Genomic DNA, 20037 nt, shown 5'->3' on the forward strand with positions numbered 1-20037 from the left:
AAGAAAGTGCTTACTCATCGAATTTTTCGTCAGTAACAGGAAATTTAATTCTATTTTACTCTACACAAAGATAAAGGTCGAATTTTTATTGTCAATTTGCATCTGAAAAATGTTAAGTGCTTAAGAAACCTTGATGTTTCCAATTGTACAGATTAAAATTTTGCGGAGGTATCATCGAACGAATGTGAAACAGTGAATGAAGATATCAAACGTACGATTTATTTATTTGGCGGGAAGAAATATACAGAGTGCAGTGTTAAACGCAGATTGAAAAATACTGTCAATTTCGCGCAAATTTCGTGAGAACGCTGACGTCCCGCGCGAATTCGCACGCTCTCAGAGTTCCGTATCCGTGTGTTTTACTTCGACTTCTAGTTCACGTTTCACTTGCCGGATTTACACAGCGTGATCCTTTATCCAATTAAGGTGAGACGACACGCGGGTATAGACAGTTGGGTAGTCGGTGAGGGCGCAGCCCATTGCCCAAGAAACGAGACCAACGAGTTTCCCATTGACGGTCAAGGGGCCACCGGAGTCACCCTGGTGATAAAAAAGAAAGAATCACAAGTTTTGCAAGAACAATACCAGCGAAATTCCAAAGTACTGGCAATTTTGTGAAACAGAGGAAACAGTGGTAAATTACGATTGAAATAACGATCGAAATTACGTATATGTATATAAAATATAATATACATATATTTATATGTATATAAAAAAAAGAAAGATGTTAACTACTTGCGCTGGCAACTGATTGCGGACCGTAACGAGTGACCAAACCGTATAATTCGTCGCTTTCTTTTTGAACTCGTTCTGGAAGTTATTGAGAAGTAATAAATTTTGTTACTTGCGTTACTTAAATATACTCATTTAAGTAAAATAAAAGTAATACCTATTTTGTTTTACTTAATATACTCATTTAAGTAAAATAAAAGTAATACCTATTTCGTTTTACTTAAATATATTTAAAACTGAGAAAATATTACAATTTTGGAACAAAAAATTCTCAATGTGAGTGGCAGTCATTCCAGCGCAAGAGGTTAACTACTTGCGCTGGCAATTGATTGCGGACCATAACGAGTGACCAAACCGTATACAATAATTCGTCGCTCTCTTTTTGACCTCGTCAAAGATATGATATCACTGGATCGAAATTACTAAGAAGTAATAAATTTATTATTTGTTGTTGCCTGGATTATATTTAAATATACTTAAAACTGAGAAAATATTGCAATTTTGGGCCAAATATTCTCGACACGTTATTCCAGCGCAAGAAGTTACACGTTGTAGTACGAGTGAAGTTGCACGGAGAGATCGTCCGTGATATTTTTGCGAAAAGATTAATCTTTCGGAGAGAGGAGTACGATAAACTGAATTACGTGGGATCAAGGAAATGTCCATTAATCGTAAAAAATATAGAGAGTGTCAATATCAATGTATGACTTACGTTACACGACCCCTTTTCAACCTTCGGATCGTACGCGCAAACTTGTGTGTCGTAGACGTTGTAATGCATTTTGTTGTATATGTATTTGCAATACTCTTGATCGGCAATCAAGATGTTCACGCGTTGCAGATTAACGGTTGTGGGACCTCCTTGCTGCAAATGTACACGTCGTGTAAGTGAGATATAATAAAGAAATCACTTGCATTTAAATATACACGTGTACTTGTTGGCGTGAAAGATTCGAAAATGGTGGAAACTCACCCGAAGTCTACCCCATCCAGAAACTACTGCCACGTCGTTGGTCTTGATGACATCACTCGGCGATGGAAGTGGCACGAAGGAAATCACATTTGACTTTACGAACTTTTTGCTGACCTGTGATAATGCCACGTGACGAAGTAAGAATATTTCGAATTGAGGGAAATTCGTGTTTGGTTACACGTGGATACCTTGAGCAGCGAAATGTCGTTCCTCCAAGAGTCTGCGGCGTTGTAATTTTCGTGAATGATGATATTCGTAACCGGGTGCTCGGAACCGAGTTTGGTGAGGTTAATCGTGCCTGCTACAACTTTGATGCTGCCCGGGGTTTTCCTTTGAGAAAGAAGAACATCAAAATAATAACTGTTTGTGGGGAAACAAATTTTTTTCTACTCGAAGACTACCGTTAGAGATTATTGTCTCCTTGTTCAACATTAAATCACTTTTATTAACTCTCTTCTGGTATATAAATATTATAAAAAAATCTTTTCATGAATAGTATTGTATAATAGCGTACATATATATTATATATTTTTTCGATAGAGCCTTCGTCTTCGAGAGAATCGAGCTTGAAAATTTATCAAGTATACTTGAATTTAGTTAACTCGCGATGGAAGACAATAATTATCAGAAGATTATTTTACGCGAAAAGACAAGTATAGAGTGCACAATAACTTAATTTATCAAGTCTATTTTCTTGGTAAATGAACGAAAATCTTTTATTCTATATTTTTCATTTATTTTCGCGCATTTTTAGATTACTCGGAATTTGTATACTTGAAACTCTACTTTTCCCAAGACGAAGAACAAATTTTATCCTTCCTTTTCTCAACTCGGTAAAATCGGTTGACCATAAGAGACACTCTGTACACCTAGCGACATTCTACAATAATTCTAATTAATTTAAAAACGCGCAAGATTTCTCTAATTTTCTAACTTGATTGCACCTCTGATCTTCTCGAATTAAAGACTTTGTCGATGCCCTTCGTTTGCTCCTAAAAGCCTTTCGTACGTAAACCACAGTTTCCGAATGCTTACCCCACGGTGCAATGAGCCGCCGTAATGACATAATTCTCATTAAGAACGGACCCGCCGCAGAAGTGGAACGAGCTGTCTTTGTTTTGCAGAGATACCTACGGTTAAAAACGTACTTTTAACTCGACGATATCCGCGAAGCGAGAGACAGATGACAGAAAGAAGGACGAAGCCATTAGAACAACGGATCAGACAAGAATTTTCTGAGGAAAACCGATAGCACGCGATTTTTTCTCTGTCAGTCGAGAGGAATGACGTCTCGTTATTGAAATATGGCTCACCTGATACGGTATCTCACCCTCTTTGGCGTTCTCTCCGTTCACGATTCTTGGATCGTATCTGGACAACAATCCACCTGTGCAAATAAAAATCGTGTGAGATAATTAGTATCTGGAGACAGTCGCTGCTGATTACTCTGCTTATCACCTACGTTCAATCACGGAAATAGCAGTGAGTGTGCTTTCTCTCGCGAGCGAAAGAATCCTCCAAGTTTCCTTTAACTCGACACGTTTCGCAAGCCTCGACCACAACGTTCGACGAATATTTTAATAATATACTAATATTATAATATAATATAATATAATATATATTATATACTATAATATAATTATAATATTAAATATTATAATTATATTAATATTATATTATTATATAACAATATTATAATATAATTATATTAATATTATATTATTTAACATTATATATTATATAACAATATTATAATTATATTAATATTATATTATTTAATATTATAATATTATATAATATATATTATATAACAATATTATAATATTATAATTACATTAATATTATATTATTTAATATTATACTAAAATTTTAATATTTTATACGCATCTTTGAGAATAGAATTAACGCGTTATTCGTTGAGAGCAAATCGAGTAGATTTCTTTGTAGAGCTTACTGCAATCTCGGCTTGCTCCTTAGGTGTCAGTTGTTTTGATATTTTTCTTTCATGCTTCTGTTTTTTTATCTTAGCTTGGTAAATTAGAAATTTTTACTCGTTCGTTTCAAGTATATAGAAATTTTTAGAAAATTTAGAAAATTTACAAGATCCTTAAATTTCAGGTGAAACATTTTTATTCGAAATGTCTCCCAGTATATCACAAACGATATTCTATTACAATATTATATGTATTTTTACGTAGATAAAGTAGTTATGATTTCGTCAAAATAATTTTAACAATTTACCATGTTATTGTTACATTGTTGTTTGGTAATTTAATTTTTTTTATTTAAAAATAATTTACTATCAAAAGTTAAACACCATTTTTAATAATTTCGTCACCCACATGGATGATCTATATGTACATATATGGTGACGTAGCGATTACGTTAAAAAAAAATAGAACCTTGGTAGAAAGTCAACGTTTCGCGCGACAGATGTTACAAAACACGTTTATTCTTTGAATCCTCTGCACATTTTCTCGCGTCACGTGAAAATCTGCGTTTTAAAAATTTCTTGAAAAATCCTTGCGGTCCACTTAGGAACAATATCTCGCAGTGAAACGTGAAATCCCGCGATCAACGTCATATTCAAAACTTAAATCTCGGTTTCCTTCGGCAGGGGATTCATTTTATTAAGTAGAAAGTAGCGTTCGAATTTTCCATTTTTTCCTCTTTCTTTTTTCCTTTTTTTCTGTTTTTTTTTTTTTTTTTTTTTTTTTTTTTTTTTTTTTTNTTTTTTTTAAATCGAGCGAAACGTATGAAAGTTGCGACCACTCACCGCTGGAGAGGGCGAAAAGAGCAAAAAGCGTCAACGTTGTCACGAACATGCTTGCTGTCCAAACCGTTTGCCGCCGGACTGAGTTGAAACTCCATGCAGGCTATTATTTTATATACCCTGACACGTTGCTGCGAAAATACAAACTGAATCATTTCTCTCTCTCTCTCTCTCTCTCTCTCTCTCTCTCTCTCGAGATTAGATACATTTTTGATCTGTGTTGTATCAATACAGATAGATTTCGCGATTGATCCACATTGCCGTGATTAATTATTTTCTGATAATGTTGACGTACGCTGATAAGTCGGATGCTACAGACGTTCCGCCTGGTTCGTTCAACACTTCACCGGTTACCAATGACCCAATGATTCTAATATCGTGCGCGACACGTTATGATTTATGGCTTCGAAAATTATTTCCTGCATTTAGAAAATTATTTAGAACATTTAGAAACTTTGTTAAAGATTGTCTAAAATTTTATTGGCGTATCTGAATCACGACGACGTGTTGTAATATTTTATAATCGATTAGACTTTCCGACAAATTTTTAAACAAAGGGAACTTCGTGCAGATGAAAATAGATAATTTGATAAAATAATGTCATAAAAGGTTCAAAGAAAATGATACGTACGTGTATATATTATGTAACGTTGTTGCACATACATCCGTGTTGTATATTTTGTAAAATATTCTTATAAGTATTTTGTAAAATTTCACGTTGTATATTTTTTGATTTCGTAAGACGGAATTCCCATTTGTTAATCGTAACGTAACTGATGACGTACGTATAAAGCTGAATTCCCCTTTGTTATTAATCTCCGCTTAACAGGTACTTGACGCGTAAACATTGACACGCGATAAGAGGAAATCTTTCAAGTTATTAATCACAACAATAATTAATTCTATTTGGATAATGATACTTACTGCTGATACCTGTTATAGACTGTGGATTTATACACTGATTTCAATTGTTTGAAGAAATACTTATTTACTCGACTCTGCTTTGAAATTTTGTTATAATTTTTTTGAATTATTCAGATAAGGTAATTCTAATATTTGTTTAAAAAGAAATTACCTGTCGTGTTTAGCATCTTGAAGATTAGGAATATATTTCAAAATCTTCGTCCTGATCTGAGTCGAACACGTATGTAATTTTCTTCTCCCCCTTCGTCCATTATCTTCTAAATAATTTTTAAAAATTCAACATTTGTCTGCGAAACGATTTTTGATAATCGTATAGAACTATAATATAATGTAATTTGCAGAAACGGCGAGACAAGATTTTAATTTAATTTCAAGTCGGGCAATATTAAATTATTGTACAAATGAAAGAGAATCGTGTCGCGTTTCATCTTTTTCAATTTCTATGTTGCAAAGAAATTGCTCGTTAAAGGAAATTTGATAAAAATGAGATTTAATCTTGTATCAGATTCATGATGGATAAGGGGGATATCAAGAAACAAAGAAGAAGAGATTAAGCTTTGAAATTATTAAACTTGATATTAAATTCGACTGTAAGAATACATTTTCTTCCTCAAAATAAAGTACAATTTTGTTTCTATTTGACTTAAATAACATAATTTTTCCGAACAGAAAAAAAAAGGAAGAAAACATATTTACGATATTGTAATAAAAATGTTGAGAAGTAGTACCAAAATTTTGTCAATAAAATAATTATTTAATCTGCATCGACAAACACAATTTAACACGTTATTCACATTGGCTTTTTAATATAGAAATTTGTAGATGACTTTTTTTCGCGATTTGTCAATTGTACTGAGATATCACATGAACATTTTAATTTAAATTACATTTTAATGAAAATATCATATATTTTATAATATTATATGTATTATTATTATAATATAGTATTGTATTATATATCATATAATATGTTCATTAAATTATAATATAATATTATTATATTTTGTATGAGCATATTACATTATATGTATATAATGCATTATATTTTAATAAATATATCACACGATAGAAATTACACTTTCAATGTACAGATTAGTTGGCTTTATCTTTTGAGCACATTGCACTGCGCAAGTCAGTAACGAAAATGATTGTGATGCGTCATCGATAACTAGAATATAAGTGAGATCTCACTTATTAGATGATATTGTGATATTGTACGTGTTGCACTCGTCACTATTCTATTCCTACTTAATTCTTCATCGTGATTTGTTGTGTCAATCTTTTTACTTCCATATTATTAACATGGAATGTTTTCGCCAATATCACGTCAGATACATTTTATCACTTTTTAAATTATATTTTTTCAATTTAAGATTAAATCAAATTTTAATTTCAATTATATTAAACTAAATTTTAATTTAAATTAAAAGTTTTTTAAATTTAAAACCTAAAATCACTGATACATTTTTTCTTAATTCTTTGCCATCTTTTTTTTGTTTCATTTTTGGAATCTTTTTATTTCCACCTTCTGCAAGATCTGCAAGGTCGAGTCCCAAAGTTCCAGTCTTGTTTCAAAGAGCTTAAACTCTTGTCTGAAAGCTCGACTTACGATGTAAAGGTAGATCTCACTCTCTCGTATCGGAGCACTACAATGCACATTACAGAAGGCATAATTATGAATGTTTATGTTCTATCTTCGTCCGATCTTGTGAGGTTCAATGTCTTATTAAAAGTCTAATTGCACCACTCGTTATTATTTCTTCTGTGAATCGAACGTCTTCCCCGCTTCCTCACCCCCCCCCCTCTCTCTCTCTCTCTCTCTCTTTCTCTGCATCTTCTCCTTTTTCCCCCCTTCACTCCAGCCTCTGAATTATTCGAAGTATCTGCTCTTAAAATATCGATTTCTACAAAAGCGCAGACGGAATGAACGATTCAAAGGTTATCCGAGGAAAACGAGGACTCTCGAGCCAGGAGAGTGTTCGTGTGAATTATTCGAGAGCGGAGTTTTCCTTCGTTGGTCGGAAGGCTTGGATTTTCATGGAAAACCGGAACGAAAAGTGTCATTTCAAGGGGACGTGGTTTCTTGCAAGTAAGCTCTCTCTAAAAACTCCCTCCTTGTCACGTAGAATGCATCGCCGTTTACAAATGAACGTAATTTCCATCTAATTTCTTTGCGCCCTGTCTGTCGGTTGTAGGCGAATGAATTATCCTTAAATGCGTTTACTCGCGTTAGGGTAGCTTAAATGTTTCACGAATGCAAGGTGTGTCTGTTACGCGAGGCGTTTTGAGATTTCATCTCTGATTGACTAAATTAGCTGCGAATATATGTATATTTAGCGTAAAAGTTATGTAACTGTCTTGTGTATATAATAAGTTAGGTTGAAGATGATTCTATTGAATATTGAGGTTCACTGATATAATGGATATATAATTGGTTATTTTTATGAAATATATATACACTATATGTACTTGTAATTTCTTTCAAACATATATTTAGTAAAAAATTATATAACTATCCTGATATATTATATAAGATATAACCTCGATATTAATATAATATATCCAATCCTATATAATATATCCCATGTAATATTTAATATTGAGGTTATATCCTATATAATATTATATTCCATATAATATTTAATATTGAAGTTATATTCAATACAATATCCTATATAATATAACCTTAATATTAATATAATATATACAATCTCACATAATATTGAATATTGAGGTTATATCCTATATAATATATTCTATATAATATTTAATATTGAGGTTATATCCTTTATAATATATTAAGCGTTAAAAATGATTCCATTGAATATTGAGGTTTTGATATAATGAATTATTGCTTATTTCTGTGAAATATACTTGTCATTTTTTTATTACTCAACAAAAAGTTTGAGTAATATCTGACTGCATGTATATGTACAACAATTCCTGCAGAGTTTTCGATATAAAATGATCGAGAGTGCTAAAATCGCTGTTGATGTTACGAGTGCTCTTGTCAATTTATTCTATATATATCTTGATATCAAATATCGTACTAGATGTACACGGAGCGTGTGTTAAAATTTTCAGCTCTGGCAGCTAAAACTATTTCCAGATCTGTTTAAACTTTATCAACGTGATTGATCAATCTGGCCAGGAGTTTTAGTGAAATTTCACAATCTACGTAACACGAAATATAACGAGAGTGTTCTATGATAAAGAAACATTGTATAAGCCTGTTATCATTCTTCTTATAACGATAGCGTCGATTGATAATGCGTCATTGACGGTGAATTCACATTTCTTGACGATACTGTAAAATGATCGAGAGTGCTAGAATCGCTATTGATGTTACAAGTGCTCTCGTTTCACACGCTAGATATATACACATATGTTTCGTACGTTCAAACTTCTGGTTGGCAGTCTGGTATTTAAACTTTTAAAAGGTATTTAAATTTTCAAATTCATTTAAATTTATTTATCGATGTGATTAATCACGACAGTCGCGTCTCATTGCATTGTTAATTAAATTTCGAACATCTCTCGTGTAATCTCGTGCACGCGTGTATGTACGCATGAAATGTTTTCCATGGTAAAGAGGCATTGTATAAGCCTGTTGTTGTTCTTCTTATAACGAATATTATTATTCTCGTCGATTGGCAGTAGCGGTGGCGAATGCACATTGGTCCTTTTTAGTTCGCCAGGTGGCACCGGAAACGGGAGCAACACGTGAAGCTCTCCCCCGAGAGAGGATGGCGTATTGATCCTTACAGCACCACCTGACCCGCTATCCTTTTTCAACCAGCCGCATTATCCTTCTTAAATCTAGCGTCGGAGGGGCCATAATTGCATTTAGATTGATCGTATTAAGTCTTCGTTTGTCTTGCTGCTTAATGGGGAGGGGGACGGATATGCATGTTGGAAGAATTTCAATCGAGATGTGAGTTCCCGAAGTTTCGTCGAGTATCGAGCCGCGTCGTTTCCGGACGATTCCCAGATAACGATTTCAACTAAATCGGATAAATTTAGTGGCACTAGGCGAGCAACGTCGAACTTCGCCGAAACTCTTCGATCGAAAGTTGAAACTGAGGTACATACGGAGTTTGAGAGGACATCGAAAGTAATCTCCTTTCGTTATTAACGTCGAGACTGTTTGACGCGTCTTACGTTTCTCACGGATCGATAATTCACGCAAAGAGGATTTACGATCTTTTTCACCATTTTTGCTGGATGTCACGAACCAGGGCCAGCGGTTAGGCTAGGTGATTGATGAAAGACCGCTTTTGGAATTTCAGTTTCTATATGTGGTTGGTCTGACGACGATTTTCTTTGAAATCGTGTTTTAGTTCCTGGTTTAGAGGCTACGTCTTTCTTTGATTGATATATCGAGATTAATTGTAAAACTTCCTCTCGGAGAATAACTTTTAGTTGAGACACAAGAGTTTTTACATCAAGCGGTAAAAGACGTATTTTTAAGTATCGGGTATTTTTACTGACGTGAGATGCACGAAATTTGGTGCAAGTTTCAACAAGAGTTAATATTGAAAATCGAACCTCCGTATTTGGGAAATCTGTTATTAAAAATTTTCTTCGAAAGAATGAATCAATTTATTACAATCCTTTCAAAGTAACTGATCCCCTGAATCGTATTTACGAACGTTTATTAATTGTTAATTATTTTATAGAACGATTCATGCAGTTGTGAATCTGATCGTAATTAAAAACGAATGCCAATGGAAGAAAAGACGAATGATTCGGAAGGGACTTCTGTACTAATTATTTTTTGCACTGTGTGTCAGAAAAAAATATTTTTATTTACTAGCAAAGAAAAAAAAAGTACGTACGTCATTGTATTCGCGAAAAAAAAAAAATACGTTTCTAAAAACGTAATTCTCTTTGAACCATTCTTCTCTCCCCCCCCGCAACATTCGTCCTCTGCGATTGAAACAAAAATGGATATACAATTTTCATGCAGTTGGATAATTCGAGTAATTAAAAAGAATCGTTGAATTACGCTTAATTGTGAGTCATATCCATCGTAAATATATTATATATTTAGAAGCCCGAAATTATTTGAAGTATCCACGGTATTAAATGTTTAATGATCAATGCATAGCCGCGATTCTGCAATAGATGGCGATCAATCGAATTAGCATAATTAATCGAATTACACGGTGCATTGAACTCGATGATGAATTCCAGTGTCTGCTTTTACGTTCTTACGATATTCTCGTCGTTCTCGGATCAAACATCTGCTACGAATATCGGGATATCTTCATCGATTATTCAGATTCAAAGGGAGACGAGGGAGAGAGAGAGAAAGAGAGAAGTTGAATAAACGCGTGCATTAATCACAATGGCAAACGAGTTCAGTTTGATGAAGAGATCATCGTGTCCAAGATACTGCTAAGCTGCAATTTCACGCTATTTGCTTGGTGTTGGTAGACACCATGTGTACTGTGCAAAATTTTATTTTTTTATTTTATTTTTATTTTATTTATATTATTTTTTTTGAATTATTGTCACTAGGTGGCAGTATTTTATTTTATTTATATTATTTATATTATTATTTATATATTTTTTTAAATTATTGTCACTAGATGGCAATATTTTATTTTATTTGTATTATTATTATTTTATTTATTTAACATTTATATTATTATTTATATTATTTTTTTTTAATTATTGTCACTAGATGGCAATATTTATTAAATTTGAAAAAAAATGGCATTAGCTACGGACACCCCTATACGTACTTATCTGTTGAAGGACATCTTTTTCTTCTGTTCAGATATATAATATATACGAAAATATTTCGCCTAACTAGGAGAAGTTTCGTGGACGTAAATAACGCCCAGCTTCGTTTCTTTGATACGATTTCTCTAAATGAAAATTACTTACTCTTACCCGATTCGCACTGCGCAATAGTATTCTGCACATGTACTTGGTAATAGCTAATAATATATAATATATAATAATATAATATATAACATAATATAATAATATGTAAAGTCACTAATAATACCGTAATATATTTAAATATGGTATACATATAATTTAATAACATAAACGTGAATGTTTCCCGGTATGTTAATATATGTAAAATTAAATATCACAAGTTTGATAAATAGTTACATCAATATTTTTATAGATATCTACACAAAAGTATACATTTATTTATATATCTACATTTCTTTTCATTCGTAATATTTATTTAATATATTCATGTATTATAAACTGAATTTATTACATTTCAATATATTTGTAATTCATTTATTTATTTGTATTTTAATATATTTGAATTTATTTTAATATATTACAATTGAACTGAGAGAGAAAGAGAGAGGGAAAGAGAGGAAACATCGATACTTTGTTAAAAGAGCTGTCACGGATGTACATTCGAAAGTGGTTAACCGTTTGTCCCGAAGCATTGCAGATATCTCTGTAACGATGGATTTCAACCGGTTTGGGTAAACGCGAGGGGAAAATCAAAGGACGATTGATGACGCCGTGTATCCAATTCTCGGTGAATCAACCTTCTATCAGCCGAGTGTATAAAGTGCAATCCCGCGTGGAAATTGAAAGGAATTAATGCCACGTGTAGTCTCAATCTTCGTCTGCTTCTCGCGAGGACAACTTTTGTCGCTATTGTTGTCAGTCGCGAGCTTTTAACTAACTAAACGATGAATTTTCTTTACATCAGTGCAAGCTATTTTACGTTGAAAACAGAGACTTTATTCCTCTTGCCGAGATCTTCAGTTTATGGAGCAGTTTAATTATGAAAGTTAAACATCGTGTTTAATATAATTGTATTAGAATGATCACGTTCTAATGATTAAACTGCCAGACAATTTTAACAACAGAAGAATATTCATATAGTGTAAATGTAGATTAGCCTCTAAGTCCTTTACTTTGGAAATTTTAAACTGTCAATTTCGATAACAAAAGAATATTTACATAGTATAATATTTGCACAGTGTAAATAGATAATTTTGTAATTACTTTAAATAATTTTAATAGATAATATTTCGCAGTGTAAATAGATTGACTGACTTCTATTATATCATATTGTCTGAGCCCTCTGTTTTGGAAATTTTAAGTCAACTTTTGCTAGACAATTTTAACAACAAATAATCACGACAAAAGAATATTTACGTAGTGTAAATACATTTGCACTGATTGGCTTCTAAGTCCTCTGCTTACTATACTAATTTCGAACATTGTTGCACACTAGTTTCGAACATTCAGATTTCCTGGATAATCTGGACGAACATTCAGATCATAATTCCTTCAATTTAAAAAAAAAAAATCTGTGCAAACCTGTATCTACTATTATTCCGACATTATTAAATTATTAAATTACAATCATATCAAAATGTTCCGCGTTTTTTCGACTCGTACGATTCACACGAAAATTTCTTTTCTAGACCAGAGTTTCTAACTATTCCGACGGAGTTTTTCTCAGATTAGATCGTCGTTAGAACGAATTGAATTTTGCGATGTTGAACCAGTTACCGAGAAAATTCCATCTGTTCCAAAACTTTACGCCTGTCCCATCGGCAATTCTGTGGTTTGTGTTATTGATGCGCGTGTGATGTACGTGTATTTCGTACGCTTGGGCTCGCGCGGTTTTGAAATTCTATGTGTCGCGAGGATCCGCACCAGTGTGCATTACTAGCAGTAAATCCGACGTTGTTCGTATCGGTTTCGCCTGGACTTGGTGGAATATATATTGCACGTCGATATATTAGCGGCTGCTTGCATTGCTTCCTACGTATTCAGAATTGCTTGTATCAATTTCACCTGCTATCTGTATTGGCTTCTTTGATTCTAATTAACTTCGCGTGTCATATCCGACCGCTTCCTCTCGTTTGCCATCAATTACAGTAATATTAGAATACATTTGAATATTATTCTTCATTACAGGTATACGTAGGCTTATTACTGGCCAGAGAATGTATATCAATAAGATATTGCAAGAATTCTACGTTTATCAAAACGTATATATATATAATAACTATAATTTAATATATTAATAATATTTATTACATTATATTAAATATAATAAATATATATAAATATATTAATAATATTTATAATATTATATTAAATATAATAAATATATATAAATACATTAATAATATTTATAATATTATATTAAATATATATAAATACATTAATAATATTTATTATATTATATTAAATATAATAAATATATATATAAATATATTATAAAAAATATTAATATTTAATATATTATATGTATATGATAATATATTCAATATATTTTTTAAAATATATGAAATATATTTTTCCTGCTTAACATCTACATAAAAAATATAACATATTCTAATAAAAATTATGAATCGAACATTTTGTCCATTTTAGATTAATTCTAGAACAATTCTAGGTTAATTCTAAGTTTAGTATTCAATAATCAACAGGTTTTTACGAACAGTAATCAACAGTTAATCAAAACGTTTACGTTTATCAAAACGATTAATTCGTAATTTCGTTTTTTACTTCAATAAAAATTTTATGGATTTGCAATATTTTTTAATTTTGTGTTTAATTATTTACAATATTTTTAGAGATTTGAATAATTTTATTTTTATTTTTTTTAATTATTTCTAGAGATTTGAATAGTTTTATTTTTATTTTTTTATTTACAATATTTTTAGAGATTTGAATAATTTTATTTTTATTTTTTTTCAATTATCTACAATATTTTTGGAGATTTGAATAATTTTATTTTTATTTTTTTTAATTATCTACAATATTTTTGGAGATTTGAATAATTTTCTGTCCGACGTTGTATTTTCCTTCCTGTTTAATTTCTCTGATACAAATTTTACACTCTAGTCGTCAATAATTCCAGTGTAATAGATCTTTTTCGGTAATATTCATATCTTTATTCTCCCCTATAGTCGATCATTCGAATTTTTGTTAAAACGAGGTACAAACGCGAACGAATAACACCGCAGAAATTACAAGCATTCGGCTGCATACTTTAGACTTTCAGCGTTGATGCTTGACTCGCTTTTAGATAGCCGGTATCCCACGGAACTTTACAAGGCCCGAAGCTACTTTCTGGACTTATGAAAGCTCGGTGCCGTGTATCCAAAAGTGGCGAAAGATGTTTTGTGCCTCGTGCCTCGTCGTGTACGTCGCTTAAACTTCCAACGAAGGGTTTTACAAGATGAACGGGCGTAGAAAGGAGCTTGTCGTTGGAGGAAGTTTCATCTCAGCTCCTACTTTTGCTTTCTCACCGATTCTTGCCGATTCGAGGCAATTCGAATTTGTCGCAAGTAGATCGAGAATTTGAAGAATTTCTATGGATAATTTACATAAAAAAAGGAGATCAATTTTTATGATTTGTGCTCTGACATTACAGATGTACGAGCTATCGTTGGTTTAACTTACTTGCTGTTGGATATGCCGAAAATTCTAAATTAAATATCAAACCAATTATCAAATTTAATACTCTGTTCTCTTCCACTTGTTGGAAACTTTAGCTGTGTAATGTAAATCTTCTACATTAAATCGTGCATCACTTTATTTTCCTCAGCAATGTATTAATTAACCCTTTCGCTACGGCAGACTTTGATACGTAGTAAAGGAGTTTAACTATGACATACACTGAGAACGACGAAATTTTTCGTCAGCGTGTATCTCTCAGAAAGTATACTGAAATAATCGAAAACACTCAATTGCACTACATTAAACCAATATTATTTATTTATTCGTATTCTATATTGAATTATCAGTGCACGTACTAAACATTTAACAAGCTTTAAGCTTTATTTCACAATATATCTAATCTAGTAAACATATATATTATTATATTACATATTATAATTATATGTATATTATTATATATTATTATATATGTGTATTATAATTATAATATATTATTTATAATTATTATATTTCTAATCTAGTAAACATATTTATTATTATATCATATTTTATATTTTTTATATTATATTATAATTTATTTTTGTTATATTTTTGTCATACTCCATAAAATTATCCTTTTGTTTCAAACATAAATCGACATCAGTGGGAACGATCGGTAGATCGGTATAATTACCAAATTAATACTAATAATCTTGTCTTTTTTATTAGTTAAAAATTTGTTTCCCAGTCGTTTGTCTTCTACAGGTAATTAGTTGTTCCTCCGTCTGAAAATTAACAACAATACTCCGTTAATATGCTTGTTACGCATAAACGTAATAAACGGAGAAACGGTGGTGCATTGATTTCGTTCGAGTTCCACTTGCTCGGGCAACATTCTCCGGCAGATGATTCGCGAAATAGTGGAAAAAAAGAGGAGAAAGGCGCGTAGAAACAATTCATTGGTTGGCCTGCGCCATAAGAGAAACGACGGCCATACCATTATCAGCACGTATGAGGATTTCAGAGTATCCTGGATCATTGCCAATCCCACCGCAAATGCTCTTCCCAAACTGTCCTTTACGATTTGTCATCCTATCACTCGAATCCAATCCAATCCATTACGCTCGCGTATTACAGAAATTGCCTTACCTATCTCAGACCCTTTCGATTTCTCGCGTTTAAATTTTTCAATGCTTTAACGCGATGATCTTTCCCGTTCGTCTCTCGAAACTCATCTCTCGACACTGTGTCCTTTTTTTTTTTTTTTTTTTTTTTTTGAATCTCTTTAATTTTACTTCTTTCGATGCTTAAGCTAGCCAACTGGGTTTTCGTCTCAATTTTTCGTTCATTTTTATTGAAAAATTCCTGTTTTACTTTCATCGTGCCGCTTCGATCCCGACTGTCTGTGTGAGACTAGAGATTTTAGTTGCTTTAATATTAACCTCTTGCGCTGGAAAGACGCGCCACGCACGTCGAGAATTTCTTGTTCCAGTAAGTATATTTAACGTATATTTAATTTCAAGTATATTTGAACAAAACAAAACAGGCAAAACAAATAACAGATTTATTACTTTTCAATAATTTCTATCCATTGAATATCGTGCCGATGAGTTCGAAAAGAAAGCGACGAATTATTGTATATGGTTTGGTCACTCGTTATGGTCCGCAATCAGTTGGAGAGGTTAACTACTTGCCCTGGAATAACTTGCCATTTTTTGTTCCAAAATTGTAATATTTTCTCCGTTTCAAGTATATTTAAACGAAACAAAACAGGCGAAACAAATAATAGATCTATTACCTCTCAATAATTTCTATCCAGTGAATATCGACGAGTTCGAAAAGAAAGTGACGAACTATTGTATATGGTTTGGTCACTCGTTATGGTCCGCAATCAGTTGCCAGCGCAACGTGGTTAAATGTAGCTGTATGCTTGTATGAAGAAAACGATTAATTAATTGATTAATTGGTTACGAGAGAGAGATGAAACGATTGATTGCAAAGGAGATTGAGCAATGATCAAGTAGCGACAACGTGCAGAAGAAAATATACGAATTTTAATTTAAAACAGGTTAAGTAAGAATCCTCGTGCAATTATTGACTGAGAATAGTCGGTATTGGGCATTATACCGTATAATCATGCATCTGATTTCGTCGCGACGAGGACCCACCACATTTAATCTGAGACAACATCTAAATCGAATCGGTGAAAGATGGATAGGACGGGGAGGACCGACGTAACAGTCTCCTCAATCACCTGGCTCCAATTTTCTTTTCGCGAGAACATCTCTAGACATTAATCTACTTATCAGCAATAAATAAGCAGTGAATTTAGTGAGATAGAAATAGAATACGAGATACGAGAGAGAGAGAGAGAGAGAGAGAGAGAGAGGTGGCCTGAAAAAATTTATGTTTTACACATAGTTTTTTTTATGAAAATGGAAAAAGGATACGTCGAGTTTCTTTTACAAACGTTCTGTAAAAGCGAGCCTTTTTGTTTCTCTAAATTGTAGAACAGATTTAATTAGCGAATATCAATCTGATCGTTCGATATTCACAGTTTTCTTCCGTGATCGTCAGTGTTAACTCTGAAATGCATGATTTTTGTTTTTCAGGCTACAGAATTTAGAATTAATGATATACAGGGTGGAGGGGGGGGGGGGTAAAATAAATCCGTAATTTTTTTTATTATATATATTTCTTTAACATTTGAAAGAAATAATTTCTAACACATAATGAAAAACTGTTTGAACTTGAATTTAATTTAAAATTAATAAAATTAGTTTTTTTCTTATATTTTGATGTTTCATTAAAAGAAAGTAGGTGGGAAGAAACTTTCCGTCAACATCCAAAGTTGCGTATGTTGTAAATTTACAGTGACGTGCATTTAAAAATTAAATAACAGAAATCGACGATACAAGTTGATTAAGAACAGTTGTCTCTTTTGAACAATTTTGTCTCTCTAGCGTGATAAGAAAACCTGAACAAGCTTATCAACGAATCTAATGAGAGCAATACTTTTGCGAAAAATTTCTCGAGAGAGGAGTGAGAAACTTTGCAGTATCAAAAAATTCTAACTGATTAAATTCACATTGGCGAAAGGACTGGAGCAATATTTGAAACATACGTGCGATGGGTATGAAATGCAAGTGGAACGAAAAAAGTTGTAAGTGATAGACTATTAGCATTACACCTTGGAGGGTTCACTGATGGGATGACCAACCGATCGATATGCTGGGACAGATGCGAAAGTGCTTTGGCCCTCGTGTTGGCGTAGGTCCAACAACTTCTATAAGCATCTTGTAGATGCTGACGACGGTACAAAGATTTTTTTTTTTCTTCGTGACAGACTTCTTATTTCTTACAAATACTAGAAATCCTTGAACGACGATAACAGCCTCTTAACTTGATAACTTTTGTGACTGTTGTTCTTAACGTGCAAATTGTTCTATTGAGTCTTTTCTGTGCTAAATTGTTACAATTATCTCTTAATATTATTATAAATTTATATATATTATAACAATATAACAATAATTGTATAATTATTGGTTTTTAATAATTACATATTATATATATTATATAATAATTATATATAATATATAACAATAATTGTATAATTATTGATTTTATATATATATATATATTTATATATTTTATATATATATAATTTAAAACACAAGTAATTGTAACAATTTCCAATAGTATTTATATATATTACTTGTGTTTTAAATTAATTATTATTTTTCAAATTACAATAAAACTTCGTTTATCCACACTAGTTGAGCCTTATACAAACTCATAATTAACCAACTTCTGTTACCCTTATCTACCATTTCTTATTATCCAAAGAAGTAAGAGTAGAATATGAGAGAATATAAGAGAAAGCTCGTGAACTTATATTATATTATATTATCTAAATGATAATCTGTCTCTCTGTCCCTGTGTTCGAATAAACGAAGTTCTACTGTATGTCACAAAAAGATTGTATTCAATTAAATTTTGGAATCATGCTCCTGACTAAGATATTTTTTGGAATAAAATATTCTCAAATTGAGCTGATATATCAAAGAATCGCTCGAACTAAATATTCTTTATTAAACAAACAATCAATATTTTACTTCTTTAATATTATCAATCACGATCGAATCATGTTGATGTACGAACACACGACACTGAAACAGTGAAACAACGATGCGAAAACATCCACTTTAGCAGGATTAATTCTAGTAAAAAATAATCCTAACAGAATTTGTTTTCCTAAGAATCGACAATTTTTATTCGACGAGTCAGAACGCTAATCGTGTTTGAGTATATCGATTCTATCCGCTTCGATTATTACCTTATTTTCGGCTACCGCGACAGAACGTACTTCGTAAACTAAGAGATCAAGAAGTTCGTCAAGGTTGGTCTTCCTCTGTAAGCTTCTTAATTATAAGACAGAATTCTAAGAGACATTGAAACAAGTACTTTTAACGAGAGACGCTTTAAAAGACACAGTCGATATAAATATTTCTCTTGGTGACAGAGAGGAAACTGAAAAGTCCTTTGGCGCTTATACACGTGGGAATGGTTCTTGTAAGTCAACAGAGAATCGTCATCGCTTGGGCGAGCTTGAAACCCTTCGGTACCTCATATACTTTCACGTATTGAACGTCTCGAAAGCTTTGGGAATCTCGCGATAAAGAGGTGTGTGCCTTTTCTATCGCGACCCGGGATGAAAGGCCTCATAGCGATTGATGATTAAAGACGTATCGACCAGAGGAGACACGAATGAATTTTTCACCAATGCTATCTTTTTTTTCAAGCCCGAGTTCGATTAGGTTTCCGCTATTTTAATTTGATTTCGCTCTTCTCTCACGATTCACCACTCTAAGTTTTTAAAGCTCCGCTTACTTTCAATTTTATAATTTTTCTGGTAACAAAAGTTTCAGACAGTCTTGCCCTCTCTGACTCGTGATTCGAATTTTAGAAATTCACTAGCCATCGAATTGTCAATCATCGATTTCGATGAAATTTTGGCATAAATGTAGTTTTCGAGAAAATATTTAACAATATTTTTATTATTTTTAATACAATTATTTGACATATTTCTTTTTTTTAATCGACAGTCGTTCATATTGAAGGGGTGAAAATTATTTAACGATAAATTTAACATTCCGCGAAGAAATCATTTGTTTAAACAATATATTATTTTACAATATAAACAATATATTAAACAATATATTAAAAAGATCATATTTTCCAT

At 32.1% G+C, this 20037-nt stretch overlaps 2 protein-coding genes across 2 annotated transcripts in view; one reads left to right on the plus strand and one right to left on the minus strand.

Moving 5' to 3' along the window:
• Positions 1-20037, plus strand: part of LOC122531604 — a 326339-nt gene that overhangs the window by 24406 nt on the left and 281896 nt on the right. The window lies entirely within an intron of this gene.
• On the minus strand, positions 198-4615 carry LOC122531634 (chymotrypsin-2-like). The gene is made up of 7 exons (XM_043659707.1): positions 4482-4615; positions 3019-3092; positions 2741-2835; positions 1894-2035; positions 1706-1819; positions 1445-1597; positions 198-540 (listed from the first exon to the last, which is right to left on the minus strand). The coding sequence occupies exons 1-7, from the start codon at positions 4528-4530 to the stop codon at positions 397-399; spliced, it is 771 nt and encodes a 256-aa protein (XP_043515642.1). The 5' UTR covers positions 4531-4615; the 3' UTR covers positions 198-396.

The sequence above is a fragment of the Frieseomelitta varia genome, unplaced genomic scaffold (genome assembly GCF_011392965.1).
Source record: "Frieseomelitta varia isolate USP_RPSP 00005682 unplaced genomic scaffold, Fvar_1.2 scaffold_137, whole genome shotgun sequence".
Lineage (NCBI taxonomy): Eukaryota > Metazoa > Arthropoda > Insecta > Hymenoptera > Apidae > Frieseomelitta > Frieseomelitta varia.